Source organism: Urocitellus parryii, chromosome 1 (assembly GCF_045843805.1).
Source record: "Urocitellus parryii isolate mUroPar1 chromosome 1, mUroPar1.hap1, whole genome shotgun sequence".
NCBI classification, from domain to species: Eukaryota; Metazoa; Chordata; class Mammalia; order Rodentia; family Sciuridae; genus Urocitellus; species Urocitellus parryii.
The window spans coordinates 180061883-180077260 of NC_135531.1; the positions used below are offsets into that span (position 1 = coordinate 180061883).

The 15378-nt window shown below is 43.5% G+C and overlaps 1 protein-coding gene across 2 annotated transcripts in view; it reads left to right on the forward strand.

Moving 5' to 3' along the window:
- Nucleotides 1–15378, forward strand: part of LOC144254712 (cilia- and flagella-associated protein 221-like) — a 93473-nt gene that overhangs the window by 14276 nt on the left and 63819 nt on the right. For both annotated transcript variants that reach the window (XM_077798201.1, XM_077798202.1), the window contains exons 3-5: nucleotides 772–858; nucleotides 1037–1135; nucleotides 2862–2962. In XM_077798201.1, coding sequence (XP_077654327.1) covers nucleotides 772–858; nucleotides 1037–1135; nucleotides 2862–2962 — 287 coding nt within the window. The remainder of the gene's footprint in view (nucleotides 1–771; nucleotides 859–1036; nucleotides 1136–2861; nucleotides 2963–15378) is intronic.

Genomic DNA, 15378 nt, shown 5'->3' on the forward strand with positions numbered 1-15378 from the left:
TGGTGTGGGCAGATCTGGGCCCTGCCTGAGCTCCCACAATAGTCTGCTGGTTGGAAGAGGCAGTCCAGAGAGTAGCTGCCGGTGGGTGGATGGACTTGGGCCTACTGTGAGCCTAAGTCCCACTCAAGTCGGTAGGACCTTATTTATTTATTTATTTGTACGTGGTCCTGTTGAGGATCAAACCCAGTGCCTCACACATGCTAGGCAAGCACTCTGCCACTGAGCCACAACCCCAGGACCCGCAGGATTTCACTGGATTCTGAGGTTGGCTTTGAATTTGCAATCCTCCTGCCTCAGCCCCCCAGCCACTGGGATTACAGGGCTGTACCACCATGCCCAGCTAAGTCTTTTTAAAAGTTAAAAAAATAGGGGGCTGGGGTTGTGGCTCAGTGGTAGAGCACTTGCCTTGCAGGTGTGAGGCGCTGAGTTCAATCCTGAGCACCACATAAAAATAAATAAGAGTGGGGCCGGGGTAGTGGCTCAGTGGTAGAGTGCTCGCCTAGCATGCTTGAGGCACTGGGTTCAATCCTCGGCACCACATAAAAACAAACTAATGTATACACATTTAAAAAAAAAAACAACTAAAGATACATAAGTAAATAAATGTTTTTAAAAATAAATAAATAAGAGTATTCTGCCCATCTATGACTAAAAAATATTTTAAAAAGTATAAACCCTGAAATTCCCTTAAACAAGATGAGACATCACTAATCATAGAGATGAATTTGCAATAGATGAAATACTGTCCTAACTGCATCTTTTTCTCACCAGCACCTGGTCAATATTTCTGATGAAGACACACATGTTCATATTTTACCTCCACAAACCAAATTCTTCCAGATCAGCTATGTGAAAAAGGTAGGCATCGCGGGATCACCTGTCCTCATGGGTCACCTGCCCTCCCACACTCTTCTCTGCTGGGTTGTGGTTTCCTGTGTCTCCAACCTGCTGGGGTGGGAGCATAGCATGTTGTCACCACAGTGCTGCTGTCTGTGAGCCTGGTGTTTGTCCCAACAAGAGCCTACCTGCTTTCCAGGAACACCACCTGGTCCCTGGCTTGTCCCTCATGGTCACCATTACCTTTTCTCCTGATGAGTGGCGATACTATTATGACTGCATCCGCATTCACTGTAAGGTAAGTTTCTTAAAATTGCATTTTTGTTGGGGTGGGGAGGAAGAAAGAAATGCAATGACCGGTCAGAGCTCTCTTAGCCTTGGCTGGGCAGTCCAACTGGCCGGGAAGGAGTGGCCCAGTGATGGACACCCAAGGTGGGAGGTTGTTAGGCTGCTAGGAACCTGGTAGGTTCAGGAGACACTGTGTGCTGCCATGTCCTGATAGAAACCTCCTTTATTGTGTGGGACTGGGAGGTGGTAAAGACTTGAACACTCTCCTTAAAGTGCTCGGCTGAAAAATCAACACACACCCAAGTTGTGATCATAAAAACAGGGGCAGCCTTCAGGGCCTGTGGGGAGTTGGAGCCTGGTGGCCTGACCCCCAGATGGCTGCACGGTTCGGTTTGTCCGTATGCATCTGTTCTAGGTCTCCTCATTCACCCTTCTGCCTCTAGCCAGAGCCAGCTCCACATGTTGTCCATTTTCTTAAAACTGCCACCTCCACCCACCCTTTCTCCATACTGCAGAGAATCTAGGAGCTTGAGAAGCCTCAAAGTCAAGAGCATTCTTTATGTTTCAAAAGTAAAATGGAGGGACCAGGGTTGCAGCTCAGTGGTAGAGCACTTGCCTAGCATGTGTGAGGCACTGGGTTCGATCCTTAGCACCACATAAAAATAAATAAATACAATAAAGGTATTGTGTCCATCTACCACTAACAAAAATATTTTAAAAATCTTTAAAAAAAAAGTAAAATGGAAGAGTAGTGTTCAGTTTCTTTTTTGTTTTTCCTTTTTAAGCAATACTCTTATTATTTACTATCTGTACCAAAAGGTGACTTGTCTTTGGTTTTCCTTGTTGAAGACAGAATAAAAATTTGCCACCTTAATTTTTATGGCATTACCTCACTGGCTCATGTCATCATATCAGAGATGATTTCCCATGGGAGACAGCAAGAACCTTAGGCCCAAGACACCGCAAATATTTTAGATCAAGAAACACGTTTCCTTACGATTGTGACAAACCATTTGTTGTTATTTGGAGATTCCATTTAAAAAAAAGAAGCATAAAAATGAAACCAGAATATTGTTTTCAGAAAGAATATTCTGTACTCAGTAGAAGAAAAATTCCTAGAATGGGCATTGTACAGAGTACTAGGGTACATTTCCAGCCACCCACATATAATAGTGCTAATAATAACACCTCATATTTATGCAGTACTTCTAAGTTTTTAAGATTTTCATCCACTTTAATTCTTAAAAACACCTTTTAGGAAAGGCATGATTGTCTCCATTTTACACAGGAAGAAATAGATCCAGAGAGAATAAAGGTCTTGCTCAAGGTCAAACATTATGCAGAACTGGAAGCAAGTTTCTGGGCTCTCTTGCCAGTAATTTTTTTTACTATTCTGTGATGTTTAGATCAGAGATTCTGTGCTGGTTTCTCTTTCCCTCAGGTCATCAGTGATGATCTTTTGAGCTAGAAGCAGACAGGTTATCATCATTATATCTATGTGGGACATGATTAGCTTTCTTGGTAATAATGAACATCATTTCAGTGAATTTCCTTCACTTTTTTATGGCTAAAAAAACCCCTCAATATTTGTAATGTCGCACTTACACACTGAAGTTTCTTAAGGAATTTTTTTAGATGATTAAAAAATAAGATAGAAAATAAGGCATCTTCAAATTGGTCTTTAAAGGTTATAGTTTTCAGAATGTCAAACTTGACTTTCTTCTCATTAATTTTAGGGGGATGACACTTTGCTTGTCCCTATCCATGCTTATCCTGTCATGAACACACTGGACTTTCCCAAGTTTATAAATCTATCAAATGTCCTCCTTGGTAAAAGGTGAGTTACAAAAAGGAACCAGAAAAAGGTCATAGGATTGAAAAGTTAAGAGATGCTTACACAAAGGAAAACTTAGACTTGTGTCCTTCTAGTGAAAGTTCATCTTTCTACCTGAATTAGACTGGGCTTTTATCTGCAAAAAGCAAAAACCAACAAACAAACAACAACAACAACAAAAAAAAACAGACAAAAAGTCAAATTATTGTAACAAAGAAAGGGAATGCACTGGGTTATTTGATTGAAAGGTGCAGGGGAGGTCTTCAGGCATGGCTGGAGGTAGGGGGTTTAAATTCCCTTGTGGGAACCTTTTTCTCCCCATGTCCTGGTTCTGCTGTCCTCTGCTTCCTTCTCAACAGGTCCTCACTCATTGGGGAAAGACAGCTACTGATCCTTGCCTGGCAACAGGAGAGATTGAGGGGCTAGAGGAATTGGGGTTGTCAAGCAGAAACTCAGGATTGCGTCTTACTGGACCAACTCCGATCATATGCTCATCTGTTAACCAGCCTGCTTTTAGATGAAGGGAGGGCAGACAACAGTCATTCACCGCAGGAGCCAGATCTCAGATTCTCTCCTTCTTGTTGGAAAAAATAGTTAATGATTCCATTTTTTGAAATTTAATTATGTCTTATTTTTTTTTTTGGTAAATACTTATTAAATGCCTATTACCAGCCCTTGTGCTCTAAGGATATAAAGAAGTTGGATATTGAGCTACTGGATATTGGTATATAATGGTCATGCCAGTTGCTAAAATATCAAAATGCTTCTGATAATACTAGTTGGTTACTATCTGTACCAAAAGGTGACTTATCTTTGGTTTTCCTTGTTGAAGACAGAATAAAAGTTCGCCAACTTAATTTTTATAAATTGATGGCGTTACCTCACTGGCTCACGTCCTCATATTGGAGATGATTTCCCATGGGGGAGAGAAAGAATTTTAGGCCCAAGACACTGCAGATATTTTAGATCAAGAAAACATTTTCTTAAGATTGTTGGGAAATAATGCTGTCCTGCGTCCCATCTCTTCACCCAGCTGGCAGCTTCTCCCCTGCCCGCTACCTCCCGGGGATTCAGCTACTAAGGAATTCACACCCAGCGACTTGGGGGCTGGGAGGCACCTGCAGCCCTGGGCTCCATGGGTCCACTCTGACCGATGGCTGCCTGTGAGTGCTGAGTGGGTGATATTCGAACATCATCCATGGTTCTGCAGGTGTCCGAGTCCAACGGGAGTGGGACCTGTCCTCAGATAATGACACCATTCTAAGTGCAGTGGTAGAGACACACACACAGGGAGCTGGGTGGGCCAGAGAGGGAGCACTCGGCTCTGACTGGGGAGATGCAGAAAGTCCTTAGTGGCACAAGAAGCGACATCTGGGTTATCCGAGGATGGCACTCCAAGCAGGAAGAGAGCATCTACGAAGCCATGGTGCAGCAGGGTAGGGACTGCATCTTGTCAGTGATGAGGGGTCCTGAAGGGTTAGGCCTCATCCTGTAGTTGGTCACAGGCCCAGAGGTGGCCAAAGTCTGTGGGCTTCAGCAGGCCTAGGGGACAGGAGCAGAGACAAGTGAGCCGCAGGCAGTGTGGAGCAGGGGTGCCTAGCACTGAAGGCCTGGGACCTCCATTAGCGTGAGGAGCAACAGGAATCCTTGGAGTGGCGCGGAAACCAACGCACATGAGCTGTAGAGTTCTTCTTTTTAGTACCACCTGTTGTACTGAGCGGAACTCCAGAATTTAGCTCCTGTGTGACTCTCTTCTCTTCCCGTACCTTGCACCTTCCTGGTGAGTTTCTGACTCAACATCTCTGTTTACTTTTGTTTTAAAACAACTCCTTAAAAATTGTTAAGTGAATAATACATATAAAAGAGGATGATAATCTGTACACTTTAAAGAATAAAAATAACGAATACTTATTATTAGGCATAAAACATGGCCGGTAGCTGTGTAGTCACTATTTTGAATCTTGTGATTCAAAATTTTGTTCCCTGAAATTTACTTTAACAGTTTTGACACATATGCCCCCAATAATGCATTCTGTAGTTTTGCCCATTTTTGATCTTTCTATAGATGGAATTGTGCTACGCATAAATTCTTTGGTAACTTGCTGCTTTCCTCCATTGTGTTTTGGTGGTTTAGCTACATAAATGCGCTAGCTATACTTCACTGTGGTGCCAGGTTCCCTACCACATTTTTTATCCACTCTACTGCTTATGGATTATGGGTTATTCTCACTATTGTTTTTTTCTGTATTGGACACTGATCTTGTGCATTTTTGCACATGGCTCATGGGGCACATGTTCTGGAGTTTCTTCTCCAGGTCACATACCTAGAAGTGGAATTGCAGGTCACAGCACAGGTTCATTGTTGATGTGCAATGCCACCGTTTTCCAAAATGGTTACGTGCATTGACACACCAACTCAGTGCATGAGAATCCTCATGTCTCCTACCTAATTACTCTTGTTAGTCAGATTTTTGTCACAAAATAAAATACCTAAGAAAAGCAACTTAAAGGAGGAGAGCTTTATTTGGGCTCAGTTTCAGAGGATTCGGTCCGTGGTTGGTCAGCTCCATTGCTTTGGGCCTAGCTGAAGCACATCATGGTGGAAGGGTGTGGCAGAGGAGGCTGCCCAGCTCATGACAGCCAGGAAGCAGAGAGGGCAAGAGTGAAGAAGGGACTGGGACATGAAACGCCTTCAGGGCATACTGCACACGACCTACTTCCTTAAAATAGGTCCCACTTCCTACACTTTAGACCACCTCCCAATAAGGCCATCAGCTACAACCCATCAACAGATCAGTCTGTTCATGAGGTCAGAGCTCTCATAATCCAGTCGCTTCCCAGTAGCTGCCCTCTGAGCACTGATGCACTGGACCAAGCCTTTAATGCATGAGCCTTTGGGGTGGGGGGACATTCCTGATCCACACCATAACAGTTGCCAACAGTGGGTATGAGCAGGCTGTCACAGCCTTGGTGGCATACTTTCCTGGCCCCATAGTCTTCCATTCTGTATTTATTTTCCCAAAAGCATTCTGGAAGCACTCCATGCCAGCACTTCCTCCACCCCTCTCGGCAGCCCTTCCTGACTCCCCACCTCCTTTTCAGGTTAAGCTCCTCTCTAGGGATCCCAAGAACCTAAAAAGGTGGATCTCTCCTCACAGGACCCATGTGAGACCAAATAGCTATTTCCTTTAAGTGAACAAATACAGCAATTTTTTATTAAAATTAAAGTTTCAGGAAACAACTAACTTCCTAGTCTATTAATAATTCTTTCTTCCTTTTCTTCCTCTCCAAAAACTACTTTTTGTTTGGGTCATAAGGCAGGCTTATAAGCTGGAAAAAATAGTTTATTAAATTGTTAAAAATAATATCACTTAGAATGCAGGCATCATCAGTCTCGGGCTCTTAAAATAAAACTGCCCACTTCCTTGGGTCCTTCCTCCAGCTGTTTTGTGTGTAATATTCTTCATTTATAATTGGAATGAAAATTTCAGCTAAACAGTTTATTTGACTAAGTTATTGTTTATAATGGTGTAATATTTTTCAAAAAATCTTTCAAAAGATAAAAACACTACATTTTTCCTCCAGACATTCTGGCAGAAGGCAGCTAAACACAGACTTTACACCCTTTTCTTAGTGACTCTTCACCATGCTATGTTCCATCCAAAATGTGTGGGGACAGGATGGGGATTATTTGAAATAACTTTCACCTAAAATATTATCTATTGATCCTTGGGAATTGAAGGTATTGTCTGGGTAGATCTTTATTCAGCATTCATTTTATTCATTCTTTCATCAAATGCTTCATTCTTTCATCAGGCACAGTGTTAGGTACTGACTTCATTCATTTTCTCTTACTATAACAGAATACCTGAGACTCGGTGAGTTATAAAGAATGGAAGTTTACTCTGACTCAGACAAAGAGAGGCTGCAAAGTCCAAAACATGGTACCAGTATCTGCTCAGCCCATTCTGAAATTATTTGTAGTGACAGTTGGTCAGTAGTAAATGGGAAAGAGGCTGTATGTGGGCCAGACAAAACAGAAGGGGTCCCCTTGCTTTATAACAACTCACTCTCATGGGAAGTAGCCCAGTGGGGCAAAACCAAGAACTTGATTTGGTGAGAATTAACCCAGTCCCACAAGAAAGACATTAATCTCTCTTAACAATCTATTCGCTTCTTGAGGCCACACTCCCAGTACTGCCACAATCAACTTTCAGCATGAGTTTTGGAGGGGACAAACTGTATTCCAGCCCCAGAAGGTAGCAAGGACGCAGAGAAAATTAAGACCTGAACCGTGTTTAAATGGGCAATTCCCATGTCTGACTTAGTGTCTTCTGAGAAAGGTGCTTAGCCGGCCTGCGTGGGGTAAAGTGGGGGCAGGGCGTTGGGGGCACTCAGACAAGATCTCCAGGAGGAAAAGAGGTCTGAGCCGACCTTTGCTGGATAATCAGACAGGAGCCAGCCAAGGGGGGCAGCGGAGGAGTGAAGCACAGCTGCTCCGGGCAGAGCAGTGCCAGGGGTTACGGGTTACGGCACAGGTGTGAAATGGCACAGCATGCCTGGGCTCATCCAGAACATTCTATGATGAGGCACATGTGGCCAGATCCACGGCATGGAGGTAGGGAAAGGTGGAAGGAGAAGGCCTCCTAGGCTTTTCTGGGAAATGCAGATTTAACCCTGAGCCATCACTGAAAGGTTTCCCCTCTGCACATAGAATTGATTTGGACAAAATCATCAGAGGTTATAGGATTTGTGCGTCATACCGCTAATTTTGCTGTCCTACTTTGAAGCTAGCTGCTGGCAGAGCCTCTGTGGGGAAGGACGGCACGTGGGTCCATTTTCTATGAGGGCCTGAGTGGACTAGTTTACATTCATCAACTGTGATTTCTGTGGTTGGATCTGATGGCTGTATTTTTTTTCTTACTGAGATAAAATGTCACGTGGACACTTGCCAACTACCTATAAACAACTTGGAGGCTTCAGATCTGGTAAAATGTACTTTGACAGCCTCTATAAATAACAGAACGTTCCATTCCACTTTCTGTCCAGCAGCTCTGAGTCAAACGCCACATCGTGGGGGGCAGAAGACTTGCAGTTCTCGCAGCGGCTTTGTAAGTGGGTAAGGCCTCACCATGGAGGCCCGGAGAATGCACTAACCCCTCAATACTTTGTGAATCATAGGTGAAACACAATCTACCTTTCCTATAGGTAGAGCATGCTTATGTGAGATATGGAAAGGTTATATCACTCCATTACCACAGTTCTGGAAAGATTTGTGTTTGCCCATCTTGCTCTCTGATTTCTGTGACTGTATTTCTCAGTACTAAATAACTAGCTGGAATCTTCAGCAAACACAGTCAGGTGACCAGTTGTTCTTCCATCAGCTGAGCTCCCCAAGTGACTTTGGTAACCAGCTGCTTAGTGTGATATAGATAAGTGTACCAGAAAGCCACCCAGGGAGGGGATGGGCAGTCCAGGAGTCCAGGAGAGGCCCTATTCTGAACCTGGTCCGTGCGCCCCCACAGCAAGCAGACCATGCACCATCTCAGGGCAGCAGTGGCTGCTTAGGCCCCAGGGCCATATTAACAACACTCACAGAGAAGGTCTCTGGCTACTCAATTCCAAAGCCAGGGTATTTTGATTCCTGGAACTTTTAGATCATACACTTAGAAATTTACCAAAAGATGTTTTTTTTGAGCAGTGAACCTTGTGGCTCATTTTAGAAAGCATGGAAATAACCAAGGTCAGAATACAATGCTGGAATTCCACCGAGTTCTCTCCCTGCCCCTGATTGTAAACATATGGGCCACGTGGAAATGTGCACTCTTCAGTCACACCAAGAGGGAAGAGTGATGAGAGGGTGTGCAGACACCAGCACAAGATGACAGCCCAGCCCCGTCTTGCACTGTGCCGACTGGGAGCCTTCATGGGAGCAGACCGAGAGCCAGCTGTAACTACAGTACAGTGAAGGCCTCAGGAGAAGACTACAATATTGATCTGCAGAGGGAGTTTTTCAAGGCCTCCTTACTTGAGGAGAAGTAGTTGACATTTTCCAGCTGGTCAAGGGAAGCGTGCCTTTTGCTCTTTTCCTGTGTTCCAAACTCAACTTGATTGGAAGAGTAGCAGCATTTTATGAAAGCATGCTGACCAGAGTGACTGGGCTTCACTTCAACCCTTTCCTGGATCTGTGGGACAGTCAGGAGCTTGTCTTCCAAAACTGGTACTTAGAACCATCACTGCCACTGAACATCAGCCCGAGTTTTCTCTAAATGAAAAACTGTCCCTCGCTTTATAGTTAACATTTCTTTGATTTAATATCCTTTTGCTGACCAAGTGTTTTAGTCAGGGTTCTCTAGAGGATCAGAACAACAGGAGATACACACACACACGCACACAATTCTGAAAAGGGTACTTGTCAGATTGGCTTATGTAGCCAGAAGCTAGATAGGCCTACGATGGCACCTCAATCTAGGATGACAGGCCTGGAAACTCCCTGGGCAGTCACTAGTCAGAGTTCTCTTTGGAAGAGTGAGGGAGCTGGAGTCTGATGTCCTCCGGCCATTACAGCAGTTAATCAAGAACCCATTGGAGAAGAATGGCGGTGTGAGCTTGTGTCTGCAGCTGCTTCCTTGTTCTTGCAACATTTTTGTTCCATCCAAACCTCCAACCACTTGGACTGTGCTTCACTCACTCAGGGAGGATCTCTGTTTCAGTTTGCTGTCCCACATGCCAATCATTCCTAGACACAGCCTCACTGAGACACCCAGAAGCCTCCTCATCTTCGGTATCTCAATCCAATCAACTTCATAATTCAGATTAACCATTACACCAGGTATCCATCCAGCCAGGCATCTCCACCGTGTCTCTTTTTGTGAATTTTATCAGGAAAAGGAGATTATCCCATTTCTAAACTATAGGGATCTATATTGATAATAATGAAGGGGCATAAATGCTTCTCCCTTTCCTTTAGCAAAAGTGGGCTCCAACTTGAGATAGTCATCAGAGGGAGTTCCGTGGGAGATCTGGGTTAGTTTTTGTTCTGGCTTCCTCATAAAATTCTAGACTTCTGACTTGGAGGAAGCCATGGGAAGGCTGAAAACCTAAAGTGGGAAAAGCCATTCTTGACCTCGTGAAAGCCTGGCGTGAGCATTGTAATACTCTACTTTTCTTCCTTGGACTTGGAACAAAGTGTACAATTGATCTGATTTATGATTGGCATCAGGAGAAAATTAATGTATGTGTTGATAGTTAAAGGTAGAACATTCTTGTTTAGGGTCTTCTATTTAGAAATTCTTGGAATGATTCATTGCATTCAGCAGCATATGCATATTGTGGCTTATATGAAAACACCAAGCTAGTAGCATGTACTAAGCAGTAAGAAATTCAAAATTATTGTTAGGAAAAATATTCATGCATGAATTCCCAATTCTAATACTTAAGGCTCTAAGATAAGGAATTTCAATATCCTGCGAGTTCCTGGTAAGAGTAAAGGCAAAAATTGTGGATAGTTTCTGGTCCTGGAGAGGCACCACCCCTAAATTGAAAATGCTCTCTGGGGGCTCCTTTGCCTTGCTTGGTTTACACAGCTGTCGAATCCCACTCCTAACGCCACAAAAAGCTACGTGTGGTCACCACTGCTATTGCAGCATGACAGGTTGTGGTACCTCTACACACACACACACACACACAACTCAGGTGCACATTCAGATGGTCAATGTGCTTTTTTTTCGTACTGGGGATTGAACTTAAGGGCCATCAAACACTGAGCCACATACCCAGCCCTTTCTGTTTTTTATTGTGAGATAGGGTCTCACTGAGTTGCTTAGGTCCTTGCTAAGTTGCTGAGGCTGGCTTTGACCTTGCAATCCTCCTGCCTCAGAGAGTTGCTAGGATTACAGGTGTTTGCCACTCTGCCTGGCTTCAGTGTACTTTCTAGAATATGATCACCTAATGCTTGTCGAAATAGTCAGCATAGAGTAACTAACAACCAGTCCACAGAATTGTAACTATAACTTCTTAAACAGCTGTTTTCCACTAAATAGGTCCTTAGTTTCTCACCCCAAATTCTTAGATATTGCAATCTCAAAACCAAAAGTATTTGAATTTAAGTTGATTTGCTTACAAAATTCATTTCTTATTTCACCCCAAAGTGAGTTTTTTGTTTTAATAATTGCTGGTGGGGATGCCATAAGGCCGGGGGTCCTGCTGGCTGCGTCAGGCCAAACCGTATTCAGGCCATGTAGCTGGGAGGAAGTGCGGTTTGAATCCAGTCAGTATGCGGTTTCTTCTACCCCCTATTCTAAAAGAATATGAGGCTCTTGGTAGCTTTTATGTGTCCTCTTATCTTCCCCCAATAAATGCTGTATTTTTCTCAACAAACAAAAGCAGTCGGTCTGCAGGAGGTTTTTCTCTCTTCACATCAATTTAGCTGTTTGCCCTGGAATCAGTTCCATTCTGCTGCCAGCTCATCCTGTTCTCTGGGCTCCAGCCACAGGCCCTGTTCGCCCCTCCAGGGAGCCACCCCTGAATTTCACTCCTTACCCCCACTAGTTCACTCTGCCACCCTGGGGAAGTGTAAGGAGCTATTTCCTCTCAAGTTTATTGTTTTTATTAGTCCTTTCATGCTAATATTTAATTTTAAGGGAATTTTATACTGTATAATCCCAGGGATATGAGGTACCTAGAGTCAGCAAACTCAGAGAGACAAAAAGCAAATGGCAGCTGCGAAGGGCTGGGGCCGGGTGGGGTCAAGGGAGATAGTGGTCAGTGGGGATGAGGTTTCCGTTTTGCAAGATGAAAAGAGATCTCTGCGTACGGTGGGGGTGATGATTACACACCAGTGTGGATGGACTTAATGCCACTGAGCTACGCGCTTAAAATTATCTCAGTGGTAGTACCTTTTGTTACAATTTGTGAAAGGTGTTTTCTGTTTTGTTTTTGGTGCTGGGGCTGGAACCCTTGCCTCACACATGCTAAGCACCTTCTGACTACACCTCCTACCCTAAAAGGGGGCTTTTCAAATATGAACTGCTTCCCTATTATCTCTACAGATGACAGATGTGTCATCTCTCCTGTCTATCTTTTTCTGAAGTTAGTTCCTTTCCAGCCCCAGGAGAAATGCTTTCACTTCTTTTATCAAGGATGGAGAGGTGACCTCATTGCATTCTGGTTCCCTCATGTTTTCACCAGGCTCCTGATTTTCCTAAACTACTGGGCACAGGGTGAGACTGGGCACAGCTTTACCTACAGGAAGGACCAAGTAAGGGTGGAGAAAGAACTGAAACCAGGGCCATGGAGGTAGCTGACGGCCAGCCTCCCAGACACTTCCATTCCCTCACCTCTGATGTTGTCCTAAACTTAGTCTAAGATGCAGGTGGTGTTTATTCTGTAGTGTAAAAAATAATTAAAGGCCTAATACTTGAGCATATCTCCATATAAATTGGTTTTGGTCTTTGTGTGACTGTATCATTGAGGATCATGGTTTGCGGCCCAAATCCCAGGGACATTAATTGTGTCTTCAAAAAGAAAGATAAGCAACTTTTAAAAGTTCAAAAGAACTTAAAGTATCTGAGATAAAAGAGCATTTTTTGAAATTTGAAATGTAACTTGCCCTCAGTTCTTTCTATCTTTTTAAATCGTTGCCTATTTGGAGGTTGGGAGTTCAACTTCTCAGACAACTAACAATGTGTCTCATATTCATCTGTTTTGTTGGATATATTCTCAGCAGTTAAGAGCTCAGCAATTTGTATCTTAAGCGTAAGTGAAAATAACTAGCCAGTTCCCAGAGTTCCTTCTTTCTCCCTGTATGCATGCCAACTTGAGAGGAGATTGGTAACATTTAGGAAAAATTCTTGGAATTTGTCATTGCTGAAGCTGCTGTTAGAAATTACCAGAGACTGGGCAGCTTAAACACCAAACATTTCTCACAGTTCTGGGAGTCCAAGATGGTGGTACCAACATGGGCAGGTTCTGGTGAGGTCCCTTATCCAGTTTTCCTCGAAGGGCAGGGCAGAGTGGTGGTGGTGGAAAGCTCTGGCCCCTTCTTCCTCTTAAAAGGACTCTAATCCCATTGGGGGCAATCTTCTCTCATGACCTTATTGAATTACCTCACAAAAGCCCCAGCTCAGTCATGGAAATCGGCGCGATCGCCTGTGCATAGTCTAGTCTATTATAAGAGGCCTTTCTTAACAATTGCTTATGAAAGGAGATGACTTCTGAAAAGTTTAACAACAAAAACAACACAGAGGAATCAATTTCAGGGAATGTCAATAGAGAAGGGAATGGTCATTAGCTGTCCCTTAACATTAGAGGGCTAATGCAGTACAGCAGTTAAGAGCTCAGTATCTGGAGACCTGACTTTAAGTTCCACTTCACCATTCACTTACTGTGTGACCTTGGACTTCCCCAGAGTTCAGTGTATGTATCCATAAGATGGGGATAACAGCATGGCTTTCCACAGATGGTTAAGAGGTACAGAGATGGGTGGTGAACCCCAAGGGCTGGTACAAGGAAAAAAAAAAAGACTTCAAAATCCAGATTAAGACAGTAACCAGAATGGAATAAAATAGTCATTCTCTGAAGGATAAATGATGTGGTAAAGAGAGAATGTCGTTGGCTTCCATTTTTTCTATGTAATAAACCACCCCAAAAGTAGTGCTTAAAAGAACATCAATCATTGATTTTGTTATGAATCTTCAACTTGGGCTTGGTTTAACAGGGACGGCTTCCTCTGCTCCAAGCAGAGTCAGCAGCTCTCCTGGAGGCTGAAAGATACACTGCCAAGATGTCCACACAGCTGTTGGCTGTTATCTGGGAGCTCAGATGGTGGTTCTCACCTTGTAGGTCTCTCAGAGGCTGCTCGAGCTGCCTTCCTTGGGGATCAGAGTGGGTATCCCAAGAGAAGAGGAGGGTACCAGTTTCTTAGGCCTTGACCTTAAGAAACAGGTAGAGCTGGGTTCAGTGACTCATACCTGTAATCCCAGTGACTTGGGGAGGCTGAGCCAGAAGGATAACAAGCTTGAGGCCAGTCTCAGCAACTTAGCGAGAGTCTGTCTTAAAATTAAATTAAAAAGGGCTGAGTGTAACTCAGTGGCAGAGCACCCCAGAGTTCATTCCCCAGCACTGTGAACGGAAAGAAGGAAGGATGAAGGAAGGACAGGAGGAAGGGAGGGAGGAAGGGAGGGAGGGAAGGAAAGAAGGGCACAGCATCATTTCCACGGTGCTCTGTTGGTTAAGTAGCAATGGAGCCCATAAGTCAAAGGAAGGAGGCTTGGACTCTACCTCTCAGTGAGAGAATGTCAGAGTTTGTAAACTTGTTGAAAACTGTCACAGCATGTGACCCCACAACTTGCCCAGATTCTGGGATGTTTCAGTAGCCTTTGGTACATTCAGAAGGGAAAAGATGATACACAGACACATCACCTTGGTCCACTTCCTTTGCTCTGTGAATGATTTCCGCATCAATGAGCAGTTTAAATAAAAAGGAAAAGTCCTACTAAGTTGACTTAACCCCAAAATGACATCATTGGGCATCTTAGCTCACCAGGTGCTATGGTCTGTGTTATTGCGCACCTTATATCTGTACCCCTGTGTCAAGGATTCCCTTTACCTTGATGGCCTTTCCTTCAAAACCTACACATAGTGACTAATGGTGAATGTACTGTGGCTCCCGAGTCCAACCATCTTGGAAATGGCTAGCTTTTGTCCCTAACCCTTCCTTCTCCAGAAAAGGAGCCAAATGCTAGGATGGTAAGTGACCTGTTCACCACACTCTCCAGAGAGCGAGAGTTTCAAAATGGGAAGTATAGTTGACATTATGTTATCTCCAATAAGTTCACAGAGCGTTCATTCTCTCAGAAAGTCAGAAGGGACAAGAAAGAAATTGGAATTTATTTTATTTTTTGCATTTACTTTGTGTAAGGCACATTTGCGCTCTTTTTTTTTTTTGAGAGAGAGAGAGAATTTTTTAATATTTATTTTTTAGTTTTCGGTGGACACAACATCTTTATTTTACTTTTATGTGGTACTGAGGATCGAACCCAGCGCCCCGCGCATGCCAAGTGAGCGCGCCCTTGAGCCACATCCCCAGCCTGATTTGCGCTGTCTTCTTGTAGGCATACACTTTGTACATGATTATAATTTTAAAGTTTAGTATTTAAGAGGTTTCAGCTGGATTTTTTTCAAAGATAAGGAATAATTCTTTAAAAGTAACTAATGTGCTTTATACCCAGCCCTAACACAATTGATAAAATATTTAAGTAATGAAGTAACAGGGATAAAAGTTGTGGTTACCTCTGAAAGCACTGACTTGCACTTGCTTTCACATTTTAATTCCTATAAGTTACAGAAGAACTCTAATGTAAGTTCCTATTTGCTTCTGAGGAATGCTATGTATATTAGTGTTTATTGTAGATCATTTT